This window comes from Littorina saxatilis, linkage group LG12 (assembly GCF_037325665.1).
Source record: "Littorina saxatilis isolate snail1 linkage group LG12, US_GU_Lsax_2.0, whole genome shotgun sequence".
Classification (NCBI taxonomy): domain Eukaryota; kingdom Metazoa; phylum Mollusca; class Gastropoda; order Littorinimorpha; family Littorinidae; genus Littorina; species Littorina saxatilis.
In genome coordinates, this window is record NC_090256.1 from 9,189,865 (window position 1) to 9,210,666 (window position 20,802).

The 20,802-nt window shown below is 40.2% G+C and overlaps 2 protein-coding genes across 2 annotated transcripts in view; one reads left to right on the forward strand and one right to left on the reverse strand.

Moving 5' to 3' along the window:
• LOC138981206 (short/branched chain specific acyl-CoA dehydrogenase, mitochondrial-like) lies at positions 1 to 15,102 on the reverse strand. The gene is made up of 11 exons (XM_070354050.1): positions 14,961 to 15,102; positions 14,407 to 14,578; positions 13,831 to 13,931; positions 11,032 to 11,238; positions 10,492 to 10,662; positions 9,895 to 10,020; positions 9,260 to 9,352; positions 8,561 to 8,650; positions 4,215 to 4,352; positions 3,385 to 3,484; positions 1 to 2,554 (listed from the first exon to the last, which is right to left on the reverse strand). The coding sequence occupies exons 1-11, from the start codon at positions 15,000 to 15,002 to the stop codon at positions 2,481 to 2,483; spliced, it is 1,314 nt and encodes a 437-aa protein (XP_070210151.1). The 5' UTR covers positions 15,003 to 15,102; the 3' UTR covers positions 1 to 2,480.
• Positions 15,054 to 20,802, forward strand: part of LOC138982501 (glutamine amidotransferase-like class 1 domain-containing protein 3, mitochondrial) — a 17,734-nt gene continuing 11,985 nt past the window's right edge. Inside the window, exons 1-4 of the mRNA XM_070355804.1 lie at positions 15,054 to 15,076; positions 15,273 to 15,303; positions 16,014 to 16,066; positions 19,287 to 19,397. Of these exons, the coding sequence (XP_070211905.1) occupies positions 15,054 to 15,076; positions 15,273 to 15,303; positions 16,014 to 16,066; positions 19,287 to 19,397 (218 nt within the window). The remainder of the gene's footprint in view (positions 15,077 to 15,272; positions 15,304 to 16,013; positions 16,067 to 19,286; positions 19,398 to 20,802) is intronic.

A 20,802-nucleotide genomic window follows, 5' to 3' on the forward strand; every position in this document is an offset into this window, starting at 1 on the left:
ATCAGTTATTTCTTTTTATTTTACTAAGTGATTGAATAACAACTTAAAATTGCTCCCATTTTCAAACAGTTGTGCTTTTTTTTTTTATTTTTTTACAAGGATTAATATTCACAACACCAAGGTAAACAAGAGACTTGCAATGAAACATCTTTTTTGTTAGTCTCACACCTGGTAATGTCATTGAATTCTTATCATCATGTTCAGCAAACGTTACAGCTCATGCACAGCACACAGTGATAATTTGTACAAGCGGAAATCCGCGGGACGTACTAAGCTAGGAAAAGTGTTTTGTTTTTCTTTCATAACATAAACTTGATAAATAATCACTCAAGAAAAGATGCCATTATTATTTGGACCTGGCCTTTGGTTACAAAGGCCATTAATTAATTAAAGAAGACACTGTACCTACAGTAGTTACATATACCTTTCGACACAGAGAAGCAAATTAACCCTTTGGAGAAGTTGCTCTTTTGTTGTTGCTATTTTGGTAAGCTGCGTAAAGTCACTTTGGCACAAATTGTTTTATTTAGTATTGAGTATACTTCTAACCAACAGCAAATCCTCGAAAATACTGCATCTACAGACAGAATTCTGTTTACAAGTCTCTTCTTATCATACTGGCCACTTAATTTGTGAAAATACATGTAAATTGTACCAGCAATCTGCTACGTGTAATACAAAAGTGACTGATCATTAAAATTGTTCGGAAATAAGAAGAAAGAAACAGTAAATTACATGCATAGAGTTAAAATCAGCTCCAAAGAAGCTAATAGAGGCTTGCTGAGCTAATGACTATACAGTTCACATGTGGTGCACATAAATTAAGCTGTACATAAAAAAATATTAATTTTAAAACAATGCCATGAAAATTCCAAATGCTTTTTGATGACAAGACAAGTTACCAGTAAATACTTCAGTACAGAGCATGCTTGTTGATGACAAGACAAGTTACCAGTAAATACTTCAGTACAGAGCATGCTTGTAAAAGAACTGAACCTGAAAAAATATGAAATGTGATTGTGAACACAAGAAAATGTCTCTGAAGATCCATCAAAATAACTAACATTATGCATAACTTTTCCTTGTTTTCTGTTGTTGTTTCTTAAGCAGTTGTGCAGTGACTGATTATAAGAGTTGTGTTGCACTTCCCCCCCAAGCACTTATTATATACTGTATAACTAGCATGTACAATCTTTGCTTCGTATGTGATAACTTATGCATTTTCATTATTGTTATAATATCGTGCAAAGTGCACAGTGGTCTTGATACATTGGGGCTTATATTTACTAGCATCGATATATCAATATATTCTTTTTTAAATGGAAGTACTTTAGTTTTCTTGGTTTCCATGGCACTTTTTAGAGATTCACTTATCCTCCAATGCAAATCAAAACCTCAATCATTTGAATCACTTTAACAAATTAGGTCCAACAAAAATTGTATCCATAATTACATAACGGTAGCAGTAAACAAATCTCTCAGTGATCAATAATCATTAACAAAACAATCTCAACAATAATATCTAAACTTGCACGTTATATCAGTTGTACCAAAAAGTCCACATAATAAAATTCAGATAATACTGTAATAGTCAAATTATTGTTGTCCATTAACTATTGGAAGGACGAGTTTGGTGCAAAACTAGACATTCTTATGGTAACTGTCAAAGATCCCAAACCGAAGTTCTCTTTCTTACAAAGAACGCTTTCGCAATTAGTAACAGTTTCAACAATTAAATGAACACCCCCTTCAAATACAGGGTTGGAACAGGGGTATAAACGAAAAGCTTACTGGGGCATACGAATATACTCCCCTCCGGAGAAGCCCTTGAAGCTTAGAAATGTCCATAATTTGGACATAACAATGGACTATTTCATGAAAAAACCCACGTTTGGATGCGGATCCAAGTACAAATCCCATCTCTGCAAATGACATCATCGTATTTTTATATTTGAAAAAAGAAAAGCGAGGAACTGAGAAACACACAGTCAAAAGAGGATGTAACTGTCTCTTGGTCCCAGAAGTCGGCTGGGTCAGTAGTAACTCTGAGGCTAAATGAATTAATTTGCTAGCATGATCCTAGCAAACATGTCACAGGGATTGTGTTAACTGGAAATACATAACCGGGACAAATTCTCAAAATACCGTAAATGAAATCGGCCACTGGTCATGCATACATGGCCGTTTGACTGGTTTCTTCCTGACAAATATAATACATGCTGACCACCATAGTGACCGTTTTCTGTGAGAGTCGTAATCTGTACTGGTAAGCAAATGATTGGTTTTTAGAATGGCTAGCGCCATCACTCAGTGTCAACTACATAAAAGCAGTTTTCTTACTGACAGCTATGGCTCATGCTGAAAGACGTTAATAGTATTAAAAAAATTCAGTAAAAATAATTCACTCGCGTCACAGTCTATGTATCTCCACGTGTTTGGACCTGCTGCTTGTATACCCTTGACACTTCAGCTGCCTTCATTCAGTTCATCTCCCTTTCGATGCACTTGGCAATAGTGTTTAGCTGGATGTTGCTTGTTCCTTCGTAAATTGTGCCTGAAAAATACAAGCTCTTCTGTTAAGAAATATGCTCTAGTACGTTTAACAAAGGCTGAAAGAAGAAAACTGTCTAAATCTCTTTGTGGTGTGTCTGCTAACGCACAGTTTTCATCATAGTCATGTCTGTGCTGGCAAACATGAGTACACACCCACACCACACACACACACACAAACACACACTCACTCACACTCTTATTCTCACACACAACACACTCACGCACACACAGAGTCTCTGCATCAGTCAGTATCACCTATGACTGGGGTTGTTCTCTGAAACATTTAAGTCAAATAATGAGAAGCCCAACAAATGGTGGTGGAATGCGTCCGTAGCGTGTTGGCTTTGAACCTCTGTGTGCTTATTACACCTCGCTTTCAGCCTTCACCGCTGGCTAGCCAAGCTGTACGCAGCACCGGCGAAAAGAGAACAATGTGTAAGTCTCTCCTGCCAGTTTAGTGCGCTAGCCTCTCCACAAGTCCTTTGCAAACTTTTAAGCAATCCTCCATGAGGTGTTGAGTGGATACTCGGGGCCTTGTGCCCTTAGGCAGAATTGCAAGGGCGCGGAGGAGGTTTGGCCCCGAACATGCGGCACGCAGGCCCACCTGTGCATGAGTGGACACGCCCTGGTGCCCATAAACCGAACCCCCAGGTTTGGGTCACATACACTCCATGAGCTGCCCGGAAGTTGGAGCGTGTTTGCTGAAGCCAGCGGGCAGACCTCCTGCAGAGTAACAAGCGCAGGAGAAAACGTGACATCACGCACTACACCCATCAATGGCCATGACCAAATAATAAGAAAGGCCAACAATCATTAGAAAGTACAACTTGCCGATCTTGCAGTCTCTGTAATACTTTTCGATGGGATAGTCTTTTGTGAAGCCCACGCCTCCCATCCATTCTATGCACTTTGATGTTGTCACTGTGGCTACCTGCAGAAGTGAAACAAAATCCTTAGTATGAAGTTAAGCTGTTTCGAAAGTCTTTTACACCGTATTGCGGCCTCTCCAATTACACCGCCATTTTAGTACAGATCTACCAATGCAAAATGATCGAGCCTCAAATGTGCCTGGATTAGTTACACTATAAGATGGCCCTTTACTGACTAGTTTTAAGAATATGTGGTGACAATACTTTTTGTACAATCTGGACTACATTACCTACCGACTGACCCTGCAAACAATCAAAACATTAAGAACCCAATACCCTAATCAAATTTGCTGACAAAAGTAAATCCTAGCAACATATCTGGTCTTTGATGTAGGTCCTGGAGTTCTGAGATTGTAAAACCACCACCCTTATCTTTTGCTCTTGCATGTTCATGTTAGGCAAACAAACTTGTAAAGTACATACATGCACACATGCAGGATGGCTGATCTCAGCCCACCTCTACGTAGCTCAAAACCACTGCGGATTTAGAATAAACAGAGTTTTTGTCTTTTATCGTCTGGAGATAAAATATTTATCAAGCATAGTGATTTTTGCGTTGTATGTTTGTATACAGCTCAGCTGACCCCCCACCCAAAAAAAAGAAGAAGAAAATGTAAACACATTTTTTTTTTTATTCAGAGTTGCACTTTGAGGCATTTAGAAATTTTTTATTTCACAGGGCTGCCATTAACAACAATCACTCGAGTCAGTGCAACACATTATACTACTCACCTGAGATGCAAAGAGTTTGGCCATGGAGGCTTCCTTGACCACTGACAGACCCGCTTCCTTACGTCTGGCAGCATTGTAGACCAGCACTTTGGCCGCCTCAATCTGTGTGGCCACTTGAGCAATCTGGTGCTGCATGCCCTGTGGATTAAATACTGTCATGATGCTGACATTTGTGTATGACAAGCATTAAAACACGTTTTGATTTTCCTGGCCTGGTGGGTTAAGGGTGGAGATTTTTCCGTTCTCCCAGGTCAACTTACGTGCAGACCTGCTGGAGCCTTATCCACCTTCATGTGTACATGCAAGCTCACAAGACCAAGTGCGCATGATAAAGATCCTGTAATCAATGTCAGTTCGGTAGTTAATATGAAAACATGAAAATAACTAGCATGCTTCCCCCGAAAGCAGCGAAAGGCTGCCTGAATAGCGGGGTAAAAATACAACAATTATTTCCAACAAAAGACATCAAGGCTCCCGCTGTAGCCAAGTGGCGTACCCAGTCTCTTTGTGTTTGTATATCTCCTGCCCGACCCAGTTGCCTCCCCTGTCCATATAGCTAGCTATATTCTCTGCTTGTGTGTTAGTTGGTTTAAGCGTGTTTATTCAAATTCTCATACACACGTTTCAAACAATAACAACATTGAGAACGTTAACAAGCAGATTGCTTATGGACACGTTCTTGAACTTATAATCAATACACATTCAGATAGCAAAACATGACGAACAAGTGATAGCTTCAACACTTATCTTGATAATCTTTAATTATATTTTATACAAATAGGGTAAAGAGAGAGAGAGAGAGAGAGAGAGAGAGAGAGAGAGAGAGAGAGAGAGAGAGAGGGAGAGGGAGAGAGAGAGAGGGAGGGAGAGAATGCCTGGCTACATCAATTGCACAGTTAATATAATATCAGCCGAAGCGATTAGTTAACATAACATAGTCTTGTACAACAGAGAATATTTTCGTGTTCAAAGATATAGTTAAATCAGTATTTCCAAACAAGAGTGTTTTGCAGTCCAGAACGTGTGTTGGCAGACTATTGAATAAAATGGTTCTATGTTCTTTAAATTTTGGACAGTGTAACAAGAAATGTTCAGAATCTTCCGGGCATGCTCCACACGTACATTCTAAATTATCAGAGAGGTGTCGGTTAACTAAGTCTTGTTGCAAATCGCTCATGTTTAATCTCAACCTGCTGTGAAGTACCTGTCCCTGGCGGTTGCCTAAATAATAATACTGTGGAACAACAACATCTCCATCGGTCAAATACCTTTTAAATTCACCAACTGACTGCGTTTGTTGTATATTTTCTGGAAGATTATTCCACAAAGCTGTCGTTGAAGGAAAAAATGAAGATTTATATAACTCACTTCTGCACAATGGAAACTTACGTTCAAGAGGGCGTCGTCTGTGGTAAGGATTTACATCGGAAACCAGGACCGGCAGTTTGGAATATAAATATTCTGGGGTTAAACGATTTACAATTTTATAATACAGCAAAAGTTTATGACGACGTCGCCTTTCTTTCAGGGGCACAAAACCCGATTCGTTATACAGTTTTTGGTGGCTTGTGCCACGTACTGCACCTACAATGATTCGGATTGCATCGAGATGCAATGTCTCCAACTCGTCTGCCAAACACTGTGTACAGTTATCCCAGATAACGTCCGCATAATCAAACAATGGTAACATAAAGGATTTATATATAACTTCAAGTGATTTTCTGTTTAAACGATGCTTGAATAAACCAAAACACGCAATTGACTTTCTACATTTAGCAATTAGACTTTTTATGTGGGAATCCCATTTACAATTACCTTGTAGAATGACGCCAAGGTGCTTGTGATTTTCAACATCAACTAAGTGTGCATCTTCGAAATACAATGGTGGAAGTAAAACATTTTGTTGCCTACAAATGTCCAACAATTCTGTCTTTTGACAATTAAAAGTGACTTTCCATTTAGAAGCCCATGTGCGAATTTTATCCAAATCAGAATTCAGAATCTCTGCTCGTACATCATCGTTATCTAAACTTAAATACATACTCGTATCGTCTGCAAAGAGTTTCAACACTGATTCAAGACCAACACCAATATCGTTAATATAAATGAGAAATAAAAGAGGTCCTAAGACAGAACCCTGAGGGACACCAGCAGAAGGGGTAGCATAACTTGATTTGGTTCCTTTCAATACTACTGCTTGTCTGCGATCGCTCAAGTAATTTTCAAACCAAACAAGCAAGGGACCTCTTATACCTATCGCCTCAAGCTTGTGGAGCAGACCGCGATGCCAGACTTTATCAAAAGCTTTGGATACATCAAAAAATATTGCCTGTGACATAATGTTTTTATCAAGTGCAACACAAAAATCATCATATATACTCAATAGTTGATAAACAGTCGAATCACCAGCAATAAAACCAGATTGGCAGTGTGTAATCAAATCATAATTTTTCAAATAACCAAACACACGGATTTGTATACATTTTTCAAGCACCTTCCCAATACAACTCAGCAAAGAGATTGGACGGTAGTTGGAACAAGCGCTCCTATCGCCTTTCTTAAAAATGGGCGTAATGTGAGCAGTTTTCCAGACAACTGGAAAAACACCCTCAGACAAGGATCTGTTAAAGAGAACTGTAAGCGGTGGAACGATAACAGGTAATCCATCTACAAGCAATTTATTATGTATTCCGTCAGGGCCCACGGCCTTGGATAAATTTAAATTCCTTAACACTTGGACAACTTCAGCTTCTGTTAATTCAAAAGTCGATAAAGATGTATTACACCAATTTGCCTCGTGTTAGTTGTGTGTTGGGTTTACGTTTAAATATTGCCCTGTCTACTCAATAACCCCTAACATGAAGTGGTGAGAGAAATCAGCAGAGTAACCTCTACCCACCAGTGTCTAATGAGTGACTTCAGCATATCTGGGTGTCTTTGATCACTATTGTTTGTTGTTGTAAACCGGTTGAACAAGTGAATTCACTGTCTTAGACTCTAAACAGAGTATTCATTTCAAACCTATTCTGTCCCAGATTTAGGTGGTAGGATCCTCTAGCTTTTAACAGGTATTTGATTCACATCTAGACGGGCGCAGAGGCGGGGTGGTACGACGTCGGCCTCTTAATCGGAAGGTCGTGAGTTCAAATCCCGGCCGCAGCCGCCTGGTGGGTTAAGGGTGGGTATTTTTCCGATCTCCCAGGTCAACTTATGTGCAGACCTGCTAGTGCCTTATTCCCCTTCGTGTGTACACGCAAGCACAAGACCAAGTGCGCACGGAAAAGATCCTGTAGTCCATGTCAGAGTTCGGTGGGTTATAGAAACACGAAAATACCCAGCATGCTTCCCCCGAAATCGGCGTATGCTGCCTGAAAGGTGGGGTAAAAACGGCCATACACGTAAAAACCCTCTCATGCAAAAACATGAGTGAACGTGGGAGTTTCAGCCCATGAACAAAGAAGAAGAAGATTCACATTTATCAGTTTAGTAATTGTTTTGTAATATTCAGTGTAAAACAAACACAAGTCTGGGGGTACATTTTATTTCGCGCTGTCCGATTGGGTAGAAAGCGGTATTCATCATTGGCCCAGACCGGGTGGGCTTCCCATTGGCTTTCTTGTAGATGCAGCGTACCCCTACCCGCTTTCAGAGCAGTCCACGTTCTGTCGTTAAATACCCTGGGCTTTTGTACTATCCTAACAAGTGACTTAGTGAATGCTGATGAGGTGCTACTCGAGTTTGTCGTCATTCTGAAGACGTGTTGAAGTGCTGCCCAAATTTGTCTTGATCTTTGTGGACCGGTCTCCAGCTGGTCAGATTCTGCAGTTTGAGCGCGAACTTTATAGTGCTAGCTTGAGTCGCTGCGGTGTGTGTTCCGAGACAAAGACTTGTGCTTGTGTGGTTTTGTGTTCCACGACTTCGGCTTCTTCTTTCTAAGTGTGCTCATTGAGGAGGAACCAATTATAAAGAACATTTTTGGTTTACACCAGAGTTTCTGGTACATAGGTTTTCTGACTAATTCCAAAGCTACTGGTTTCTGGTTATCATACATATAAATAAAGACAAGTTAAAGCGACCCCTGTCTTTGGTGTCTCCATTTTGTGCTCCTCTGCCTGTGATATCCCACTTACACTCTACCTTCCCACATCCCTACATTTTTATAAATAATACAAAAAACAAAACAAAAGATGTAAAAAACAACAACAACCCAGATTTAAAAAAATGCTAACACCGTTTGCAACGGTTGCACAAAAATTGGAGCATAGTCTTCAAAAAACATACCGCTTTGAAAGAAACATGAAACATTGATGTTTTAGCTCTTCATTTCCAAAAATTAAGAAGCGAACCTGGAAGTCCCAGATTCGGCGTCCAAACTGCTTTCTCTCCATGGTGTATGGAATTGTTTTGTTGAAGCATCCCTCAGACAGGCCAAGCATCTAGAAGATGAAAAGAACAGCAAAACAACATTAAGAAGTGGACTGTGAATTTCACTCTTATTATAGTGAGACAGACAAGTGAACCACTCACAGCCATCAATTGTTTGTATTTGTTGTTGTGTTGGTCGTCTAGTCTCCCTTCTCTCTCACACACCCGGTACACCCATTTATGCATGCACGCACACACATACACACACACAAAAACACACACACATACACACACACAAACACACAAACACAAACACACACACACATACACACACACAAACACACATCTGCACCAGTGTTGTTCTCAGGCCTTGGGTCTTCAGCCACGTACGTATATGTTTTTGATCCGATGCATGGTTCTGACTCCTGGCCAGTCGACTGTCCAATAGTTTTGACATGTAAGAGGTCTTCTGACAGAACACTGTTTGTGTAGCCAGGACATTTGGACATATATAAACATACTTTCAATCCAGGTGACCTCTTGTCCTCTAAGTCAGGGAACAACAATGATGAACATACACCATGTCGATGCACATAATCCTCCCACACCTCTCTCTTTCTCTTACATCCACTGACAAACACATACACCCTACTCCCCCCCCCCCCCACACACACACATACCTGAGCAGCAATGCCAATCCTTCCCTCGTTAAGCATGCTGATCGCATACTTGTACCCCTGTCCAAAGGTCCCAAGGATGTTGGTATCAGGCACCTGCACATCAAGACAAGCAATACGACGAATTGTTACTCTTGCCACCTGCCTGACCAAACTTGAAAGGTTTAACTGATCCAACCCAATAAAAACAGGGAACACACCAAATTCAGCTCAATCCACTCATAAACACAAGAGATCTAAGTGCGAACAAACAAACAAACAAACAGAAAGAGTGAAACCTGTACACCTCTGGATATACAGGGGTGTAATGATACTTGATAGGTTGTCTGACAGCTGCTGCTGCAGCCCTATGTTTCTCCGGGAATCCACAGCGTGAAGTAAAGTATGTCATGTTGTCCCAGACACCGAACTTGCATCAACTACCCATTCCCAAACACTCAAACTCTGATACAGAAAAAAGAACTTTGACATCTTACACACAGCTACACAGATAAAATGCAGGCTATGAACCAGCAGTACAGCAAAGTGTTTCATACCAGAACAGCATCTGCCTCTATCCCCTGTGTACATGGAGCGTTACAAAGTTATTAAGTCCTGACCCTATTCAATGTGCAAATGTAATATTTTATGACACTGACCCTGACACCATCAAAGTGCACGGCACATGTGCTTGACGCACGGAGGCCCAGTTTGTCTTCCTTCTTGCCGATGCTCACCCCCTCAGTGTCTCTGTCTACGATAAAACATGTGATGCCTTTGTAACCCTGCAAGACAGCAAAAGACACAATGTCAAACACTCAGACAGATTATGTTTCAGAATATTCTAGTGATACAACATGGCATACTGCTAGTGCTATTGTATTCACATTACATTGACAACCACAAAATTAACCCAAAACGCATTTGTGCAAGTCATTAAATAGTTCAATGGGAATTCTTGGCCCTGGTGAAATCAGTAATATACATGTACATACATACATACAACCTTCCAAGGCCGAGTCAAATCTGACAGTTGATGATTAAGAAAATGACAATGTGCAATCTGCACACACATGAAAACAGACACACAGCCAAACACACAAACAATATATCTGTTGGGGTGGGGATAATTGCAAAAGAATAACAAGATGAGAAAGCAACAACAACAACAACAAAAACAACAAAACACATAGGTTATACGGGAATTACAGCATTAACACCAGCACTGTTTCACCCCGCATCCTCCACTAACTCACATCAGCAGGCTTGGCATTGGCCATGACGAGGAAGACACCAGCACAATCAGCACTGGAGATCCATATCTTCTGTCCTGTGATGATGTAGTCGTTGCCTTGGCGTACTGCTTGTGTTCGCAAGGCAAAGGCATCTGAACCTGCTTCTGGCTCAGAGAGGCAAAAGCTCCCGACCTGAAAGGAAATGTTAGCAGTTAGACATTCTGCTATATTACCACAACACCATGCTGGTTTAAATAAGAGTATGCAAATGTAACACAAACAGTAACAGCTATAGGCTCACAGTTTAGAATGTATTAAAGCCATCATGAACATGTATTTGAACTCTATTTTTCAAATAGTAGGACGAGTATTGGGGTATTGAAAAGAAACACTACCCCTCTGCTTTTTAACCAAAAAAAACTCCATAGGTTTACATCTCACTATAACCACAAGGACTTACAACTCTAGTAAAAAAAAAAATCAATAACAAATTCAACCTTCTGTTCTGCTGTATTGACAGTACAATAGTCTTCTTGTAAATAAGTTAACACATATCCTTACCATATCCTTTGCAAGCCTAGGCAGATACTTCTCCCTCTGTTCCTGCGTGCCCAGTTTCATGATGAGTGTGTTTATGAGCGTGTTCTGGATGTCACAAAACACACTGACAGATGCGTCCACCTTGGCCAGTTCCTCAATCACCAGGTTGGCGACCATGAAGGTCGAGTTTGTGCCCCCGTACTGCGTTGGTACTTCAATGCCCATAAGCTGAAAGTGAATGTACAGACCAGAGCGATGCACAGTTTGAAAGTGAATGTACAGACCAGAGCGCGCGATGCACAGTCTGAAAGTGAATGTACAGACCAGAGCGATGCACAGTCTGAAAGTGAATGTACAGACCAGAGCGATGCACAGTCTGAAAGTGAATGTACAGACCAGAGCGATGCACAGTCTGAAAGTGAATGTACAGACCAGAGCGATGCACAGTCTGAAAGTGAATGTACAGACCAGAGCGATGCACAGTCTGAAAGTGATACAATGGGACCCCTTTTTTAAGACCTTACAAAATCTAAGAAAATCAGACCTTTAAAAAGGAGGGAGTCTAAAAATGGGGGTAAATTTAGTTTATCTACAGAAGTTATGAACAGAAAATCTGAGAAAATCAGACCTTTAAAAAGGAGGGAGTCTAAAAATGGGGGTAAATTTGGTTTATCTACAGAAGTTATGAACAGAAAATCTGAGAAAATCAGACCTTTAAAAAGGAGGGAGTCTAAAAATGGGGGTAAATTTAGTTTATCTACAGAAGTTATGAACAGAAAATCTGAGAAAATCAGACCTTTAAAAAGGGGGGAGTCTAAAAATGGGGGTAAATTTGGTTTATCTACAGAAGTTATGAACAGAAAATCTGAGAAAATCAGACCTTTAAAAAGGGGGGAGTCTAAAAATGGGGGTAACTTTGGTTTATCTACAGAAGTTATGAACAGAAAATCTGAGAAAATCAGACCTTTAAAAAGGAGGGAGTCTAAAAATGGGGGTAACTTTGGTTTATCTACAGAAGTTATGAACAGAAAATCTGAGAAAATATCAGACCTTTAAAAAGGAGGGAGTCTAAAAATGGGGGTAAATTTAGTTTATCTACAGAAGTTATGAACAGAAAATCTGAGAAAATCAGACCTTTAAAAAGGAGGGAGTCTAAAAATGGGGGTAAATTTGGTTTATCTACAGAAGTTATGAACAGAAAATCTGAGAAAATCAGACCTTTAAAAAGGAGGGAGTCTAAAAATGGGGGTAAATTTGGTTTATCTACAGAAGTTATGAACAGAAAATCTGAGAAAATCAGACCTTTAAAAAGGAGGGAGTCTAAAAATGGGGGTAAATTTGGTTTATCTACAGAAGTTATGAACAGAAAATCTGAGAAAATCAGACCTTTAAAAAGGAGGGAGTCTAAAAATGGGGGTAAATTTAGTTTATCTACAGAAGTTATGAACAGAAAATCTGAGAAAATCAGACCTTTAAAAAGGGGGGAGTCTAAAAATGGGGGTAAATTTAGTTTATCTACAGAAGTTATGAACAGAAAATCTGAGAAAATCAGACCTTTAAAAAGGAGGGAGTCTAAAAATGGGGGTAACTTTGGTTTATCTACAGAAGTTATGAACAGAAAATCTGAGAAAATCAGACCTTTAAAAAGGAGGGAGTCTAAAAATGGGGGTAACTTTGGTTTATCTACAGAAGTTATGAACAGAAAATCTGAGAAAATATCAGACCTTTAAAAAGGAGGGAGTCTAAAAATGGGGGTAAATTTGGTTTATCTACAGAAGTTATGAACAGAAAATCTGAGAAAATCAGACCTTTAAAAAGGAGGGAGTCTAAAAATGGGGGTAAATTTGGTTTATCTACAGAAGTTATGAACAGAAAATCTGAGAAAATCCACCTTTAAAAAGGAGGGAGTTTAAAAATGGGGGTAAATTTGGTTTATCTACAGAAGTTATGAACAGAAAATCTGAGAAAATCAGACCTTTAAAAAGGAGGGAGTCTAAAAATGGGGGTAAATTTGGTTTATCTACAGAAGTTATGAACAGAAAATCTGAGAAAATCAGACCTTTAAAAAGGAGGGAGTCTAAAAATGGGGGTAAATTTAGTTTATCTACAGAAGTTATGAACAGAAAATCTGAGAAAATCAGACCTTTAAAAAGGAGGGAGTCTAAAAATGGGGGCAAATTTGGTTTATCTACAGAAGTTATGAACAGAAAATCTGAGAAAGTAAGGAACTCTTAAATGGGGGTTTTTAAATGGGGGTTCCACTGTAGTGCAATGTTTGGTGAGCTTACTGATACATTAATCCTTCTCGTCACATGTAAAATCTTGGACAGGTCCGAGGTACTAGTGAACATCATGATAGTTTACAAGAGAAATAATTATAAGGCCCCTTTAATTAAGCCTGCATCGATCATCCCTATATGGTTTGATCCAAGCTATAGCAAAAAGTGATTCATGAACAATCTGCTCCAACATTCATGTCCACACACGTGCACACACACAGATTCATCAATAGCCATCCCCCCCCCCCCCCCCCCCCAATACAACACATATATGACAGGTACGGAAAAAAACAAGACAGATGCGAGATTTTGAAGTGTGCATGTAATAAGATAGGCATACACAATCATTTGAAACAGGTACAATTTAGACACAAATAGTGATATCCCATCACATTTGTTTGACAATCTGCCTTTCAAACAGACAGACTTGTAACACAGATTAAGGTGCAGACATGCAGACAGACAAACAGACAGACAGACAAACAGACAGGCAGTTCCAAACTGGGGTGTGCTGGCGGATTATCCACACAAGGAAACTTACCCCATTCTCAAACAGTGCCTGTCTGACTGATGGCGCCATTTGACATTTGTCATCCATCTCTCGAACTAGCGGTTCGATTTGCTCTGCTGCCAGACGCGCAACTGAAAACAGCATTCTCTTTTACATCTAGTTAACAATAGTTACACTACTTGCATTTGTGTTTTAACTTAAACTTACACAACATCAGCCTAAAATGTCCTGGTTGTAAAAATGACAACACTTTTATTTTAGGTCAGAATTTATTAAGACCTCTTATACATGCCAACATTATCGGACGGTTGACTGACCAGGTGTCAGAACAATGCGTCAGATCAGAAAAGTATGCGCCAGTGACTGAAGACTGATCGAGACCTGATAAAAACAACACTGACTTGACATAAATGCATGCACACACAGACATCCAACATCACAGACAACAATTTAAGACAAAAAATAACACTAAAAGTCAGCTAAGAATGACTTGGGAAATGAACTCAAATTGTGTATATATATTTTGTACCTTAGCAATGTTATGCACATATGATTATTTTGTATCATTATAATCATTTATAATCATAATTCATATCATTTTAATACCTGCATCTCGCATCATCTTCTCTTCGTCTGTCAAAAGGTCGATGGGAGGTCTCAGCAACATGTCGCCAGTTTGCGGCTGAGCGCCTGGAGCTACAGATTTCCATCGTGCACTGGTAGCTAAAACTGGGATTCTGAAATCTGCATGCCCCCTTGGAAAAACATGAACCAGCCCCTGAAAGTGAAAATACAACTTTGTCAGTGATCAAATCACATGTATGCAAGTACTATACCTTTTATTTTGTGTAATCGAATACACGCTCGGATCCTAATGTCCAGGCAAAATTCAGTGTTTAAAAAAAATATATGTAGTGCGAATAGATGGGGATAAATTAAAAACAAAAGTACCTGACCTGCGTTACCAACCCAATCCTATCTCTGATTGGTTGTGCAACGAAGGTTTGTGAAAGTCAAACCGAACATAACTTGGTCATATTCGTTGTTGTTTTGACCATTAGACTAAATGAAACTCAAATTTGTAGCATAAAGAATAAAGAAGCAGATGCACACAATACCGTTCAACAAACTTCCTGTCACAGTTTAAAAAACCCACTTACCTTTTGAGCAAACCGACGGATCAACACCAAGGGAGCTGCCATCTTGTTTACCTATTTAGGGAGCCTTCAGACGAACCTAGCAGACGACTGCTTATGTTATTCAATATTTTTGTTGAGTCAGAAAATGTTAAGAAAACTAAACTAGCATAACAGAAATGTTGACTTAAATGTACTGTGTTATTATTTAAAAAAAGCAAGTTCATGTCCTATTTGTTTATCTGCACGGTCTGGAAATAAGTAACCTTTGTTGCAATAAGTCTGCAGGTGAGTACTAACAGGACATTTTGCCAGGGGAGGTAACTCTGCCTGAAGGTGTTCTTGCTGTCCGGCGTCTGCAAAAGAGGTGACAACAAGCCACACAATATCAAGCATGTTTTGCTCGAAGACAGCCTTCCTAACACGATCTGCAGTGCAGTGCAGAGTCCACGCTAATGCTCTGCACGCTTCAAGCGCGCTCAGCGCGAAAGTTGCAGTGGTAATTCTCTCTCTCTCTCTCTCTCTCTCTCTCTCTCTCTCTCTCTCTCTCTCTCTCTCTCTCTCTCTCTCCCCTGTGATGAGCCTGTGTGTCTGTCTCTCTGGATCTGGATCTGGATATGTTACGTTGCAGGGACCACTGTTGGTCATCTTCGCAACGGATGCGGGAGAGCGCATGATAATAATTTAGAGTACAATAAAAGTCCTGACTTTGGTGGGACGAGTCATACAGGCTGTTACTTCAATGTCTTTCCCACTCTTTGTGACTTGTTAAAATGTCTCTCTCTCTCTCTCTCTCTCTCTCTCTCTCTCTCTCTCTCTCTCTCTCTCTCTCTCTCTCTCTCTCTTTCAGATAAGCTATGTATATCTTTGGTTTTACAAAAACGGAAAGAATTATGTTTTGGTTTTAAATTCAAATAAGCATGTCAATTACTGCAGTCAGTGGGGGAAAAAACAGACAGACAAACACGTGCGCGCGCGCACACACTCGCGTTCATACACACACATATTTCCTCACTCAGAGGGTGCATAGTATATCTCTGAAAAAGATGATAACGTCTATGTATTCCACATTTCCAGGTGCTGTCTGGGTGTGGTGTTTATGATGGATCAGAAGTCCATGAAGCATCAGCGTAAGTGCTAACTGATGAACCGACTTTAAGACCTTGCTTTTTAAATTTCTTTTTATTTTGAGCAATTAAAGGCACAGTGCGCCTCCCGTAAACCAGCACAGATACTGTCAGGCTTTTACACACAGTACAAACACCCTTCCATTTGAACGCTCACCAAACGGGAACATCCTAGGTGCTCTGCGTAAAGAGCGAGCAATTTTCAAAGAAATAATTTTGCGGATTGTGTCAGAGACAATCGGACCGTGGTGCGTTTTGGCGCTAGACCTAACTTTTAAAATCTAAATAATAAATTGACAGCGTGTTACACAAACATTCTGAATTCATAAAAGAATTCTTTTTTCATCAAGACAAGATAATAGTACAATTCGAAGTTTTGAAAGTTTGAAAAAAGAAAAGCCCGGATCGCGGGGTCATGCAAGGTCGTGGTTCTCGACGGTTTATACCTATCGCCAGTTCCTCTGAACAGTCAAAAGCCATCGCTTAGAACTGTACCCACGGAATACGTGCGATATAAGCCTCATATTGATTGATATAAGCCCTTTGAAGTTTTTAGACGGGTAGCGATTTTCAGACCTTAGCATCTCAGACTGCGTCAATGCTATATATATGTAATTCGGGTAAGTAAATTAATCAAATGAAAATTTACTTTTAACATTTTCGACTTAATAACGTGCTATTGCAGATAAGCTCACAGCGTCAGTCGCATTCAAATTACTAACTGACGACTACATTGTGCAAAAGGGAAACTTGATCACACGGGTTCACGATGGCTCAGGGGTAAGATAAACCACGCAAAAATCAATTCTTTGAAAATTGCTCGCTCTTTACGGAGGGCACCTAGGATGTTCCCATTTGGTGAGCGTTCAAATGGAAGGGTGTTTGTACTGTGTGTAAAAGCCTGACAGTATCTGTGATGGTTTACGGGAGGCTTACTGTGCCTTTAACAAGCGGTACTACTTGTCTCCAAAAACCCCCAAAAAAACCAAAAAACTCATCAGAAATTAAGAAAATTCGTCCTTAGATCGTGTTTTGTTACATAATTGTTTGCAATCATGAGGCCTAAAAAAAAATAGGTGTGGTTACGGTAACCCGACCTACCCTATTTTTAGGGGCCGACCCTATAACTTTTTATTACAATTTACATTTGTCAAAAAAAACAAAAAAAAACAGTGCAGAAAACGCAATGACAGCGGAAGCGCTCGAGTCGCACACTTATTTCCCTGTCAAGTAGGTTTATTTGTACACATTAGAAAAAAAAGTAAAAAAAAAAAAAAGTGATTGCCTACCTTCCTACCCTATTTTTTGGGGCTATGTTACCTTAACCACACCTATTTTTTTTTTGGCCTGACTTATATTTGCAACTTTCACCGTTCATGGCTTTATTTTCATGTTTGTGCGAGGATTTACGAAGGAGCGGAAGCACTAATCACATGACGTCATCAATACTTGTGCTTTCGAGTAACAAGAGTTACCTCCCTTGCATTGACCGGCACGGTTGGCCTAGTGGTAAGGCGTCCGCCCCGTGATCGGGAGGTCGTGGGTTCGAACCCCGGCCGGGTCATACCTAAGACTTTAAAATTGGCAATCTAGTGGCTGCTCCGCCTGGCGTCTGGCATTATGGGGTTAGTGCTAGGACTGGTTGGTCCGGTGTCAGAATAATGTGACTGGGTGAGACATGAAGCCTGTGCTGCGACTTCTGTCTTGTGTGTGGCGCACGTTATATGTCAAAGCAGCACCGCCCTGATATGGCCCTTCGTGGTCGGCTGGGCGTTAAGCAAACAAACAAACAATCCTCCCTTGCATTGAAATTGTTGCATCGATTTCGTCAAAAATCGGCTCTCAACACAAATATAAGGGTGCATGTAAGCATGAATCAGGCTTACTTTTCACAGGCATGTCCAATACTTCTCTTTGAAGATAGATTTAGTTAGTCTAAATGAGGTTTTTGGAGGTTTTGGGGTTTTTTGGAGGTTTTCGGAGATAAGTAGTACCCATTAACAATTACCTTTATTTTAAGAATTTTTAAAATTTCACATACATGTGTCATTTGAACAAAACAGAACAGAACACAGACCGTATCAGCATGATAAAACAGTTAATTAAGTTACAATATATGTAAAGTACATTTTTTTTTGTTCAAGGTAAAGTTTTGCCCTGATAATGCAAGGTTGCTGTGCAGGAACCCCCCGCGGGTTAGGGGGAAGAATTTACCCGATGCTCCCCAGCATGTCGTAAGAGGCGACTAACGGATTCTGTTTCTCCTGTTACCCTTGTTAAGTGTTTCTTGTATAGAACATATAGTCAATGTTTGTAAAGATTTTAGTCAAGCAGTATGTAAGAAATGTTAAGTCCTTTGTATTGGAAACTTGCATTCTCCCAGTAAGGTCATATATTGTACTACGTTGCAAGCCCCTGGAGCAATTTTTTGATTAGTGCTTTTGTGAACAAGAAACAATTAACAAGTGGCTCTATCCCATCCCCCCCCCCCCCCCCCCCCCTTTCCCCGTCGCGATATAACCTTGAACGGTTGAAAACGACGTTAAACACCAAATAAAGAAAGAAAAAAAGAAAGAAAGCTGTGCAGGATAGTATCTTTGATTTTTGTGATTATTAGAACTGTAATGTGTGAAATTTGGTATGGTCAATTTAGGTTTATAGATGTGTACTAGCTTTTTAGACTTTTTTCATTCTGCTTTGCATTTGTATATGTCGTGCTGAATTCAGGGGATTGCCGAATTCGCGGAATCAGCAATATTTTTGCCTATTTCGCGTAATCGTCAAAACGCTGCCCGTAACGCAAAATTAGCAGTGTTTTGCCGAAAATGCGTTAAGGCTTCGTAAACTTGCCCATTTTATGAAATCAGCAGCCACTTTTTGGTTTTAAATTTTTCAAATGCCTTGGAAATCATCACAGTGAGACAGCTGGATGCCATAATTGATAGAGAGCGCAATCATTGATAAATGGGTTTTAGAAGCCTTTACGCATTTTCGGCAAAATGCTGCCGATTTTGAGTAATGGGAAGCGTTTTGCCGATTACGCAAAAATGTTATGGGCAAATATGTTGCCAATTCCGGGAATTCGGCACGACATATATACAATATACAATATAATATCTTGAATACTTTACTGTTCCTAGTTTTTTGTGTTTCTGTTTGCTTTAAGTTTTAAATCGTTGCATGCGTAAGTACCTGAGTCACATCGGTTCTTTTAATTTTGCAGAATTCTGGTCCACTTGAGTCGGAATGGAGCAGAGGTGTCTATGTTTGCGCCAGACATCGACCAGATGCATGTTGTTAATCACACTAAAGGAGAACCCATGGAGCCAAACAGGTTGACCGTACGACAAAAAACAACAACCCACAAATAACAAAACAAAACATAGTCACATACATAGGCATGCGTGAAAGCACACCCATCCAACTTTGATAATAATAATAATAATGCAAACTTTTATAGCGCTATTCTAGAAAAATGTCTACTCTTAGCGCTTTACAATACATACATCGACCAAGCATACTATACACGCACAGGCAAAGAAACCGACTGTCACGTTTCAATATATCACTTAAGGTGATTATGAACCGGTTAATTACTACTAATTAACTAACCACACCACGATCCACTCTCGCAGTCATACAATTAAATAGAGTCAACAAAAGTATAAGTTTCAGACGCCTGTTTATGTATAAACTCTCCACCTCCCTCGAGCCTTCACTCAAAATATGTTCCTTTTACGTTCTCAACACGTAAAAAACCAGTGTTCACTGACAAAATGCCAGTAGTATGTAGAAAATTATAGTAACACGCTGAACCCGTGTAAATATAGTTAAATGCGAATGTTCTGTTCGAAAAGCTCTAGTTCGTGCAGGTGTCCCACACCCCACGTTGTCACTACTCCAATGAAATCATAGATACGAAAAGACAACGGTGGTCAACGGGGTGCGTACGACATGGTGCACTTAGCTTTATCTCTGCTGCTGCTGCTTAGCCGGTATGCTGGTTAGTCGGTCCGCTGGTTAGCCGGTTCGCTGGTTAGTCGGTTCGCTGGTTAGCCGGTCTCCTGGTTAGCCGGTCTCCTGGTTAGCGTAGCTTCAACGTGCAACAGTTCCCGCCAGAGTCAGCCGTGCAGATGTTACAGGAATGTAACGAAGCGAGGCGAACGAACGAACGAACGAAGGCTGCAAACAGAAAGCATCGGTGCACTAAACATGTCAGCTACCCCTCACCCACCACCTTAAAACATGTCATCTTTAAATACCTCATCGAGCACGTGGGCCTGCACAAAACGGACTTTTTACAACAACAAAACAGTCATTTTCCGTCCTTCTCTCCCTATCTGCAAAAACCATATACAGATTAGTATTTTAGCGTCACAGAGAGTAAATTATGCGCTAACCTGGAAAGAACAACAGAGAGTATTTCATTCCACAACACAGACTCATTAACAGCGTTAAATAATGATTTATTACCTCAAAAGCCTATGATTGTACTCTCAATGGAAGCAAAGTCCGCCTCCTCCCTGGAACAGTCTCTGTTCGTCAACAGTGACCAAAAACCTCCAGAACCCCTTGTCGAATCCTTATGCGAAAGCCATCGCCGACGAAGGAAATGTTGACGACTTGTCCTCAGCAAAACATGTGGCAGTGGAAGTTCCCCTAGAGTGCCGAATATAATATTCGGTGAAAAACCATCATACTCTAGAAACTGTATTAGATCCTTCCCCTTCTGCCGCTGG

Bases quoted from the DNA above. Each gene is read 5' to 3' on its own strand.
- LOC138981206 (XM_070354050.1), bottom strand. From the start codon at position 15,002: ATGGCAGCTCCCTTGGTGTTGATCCGTCGGTTTGCTCAAAAG. The intron at 11,239-13,830 runs GTAAGTTTCCTT...ATTCACTTTCAG, and splicing joins AGGCACTGTTTGAGAATGGG to CTTATGGGCATTGAAGTACC. The intron at 2,555-3,384 runs GCAAGTTGTACT...TGTATTTTTCAG, and splicing joins TTACAGAGACTGCAAGATCG to GCACAATTTACGAAGGAACA.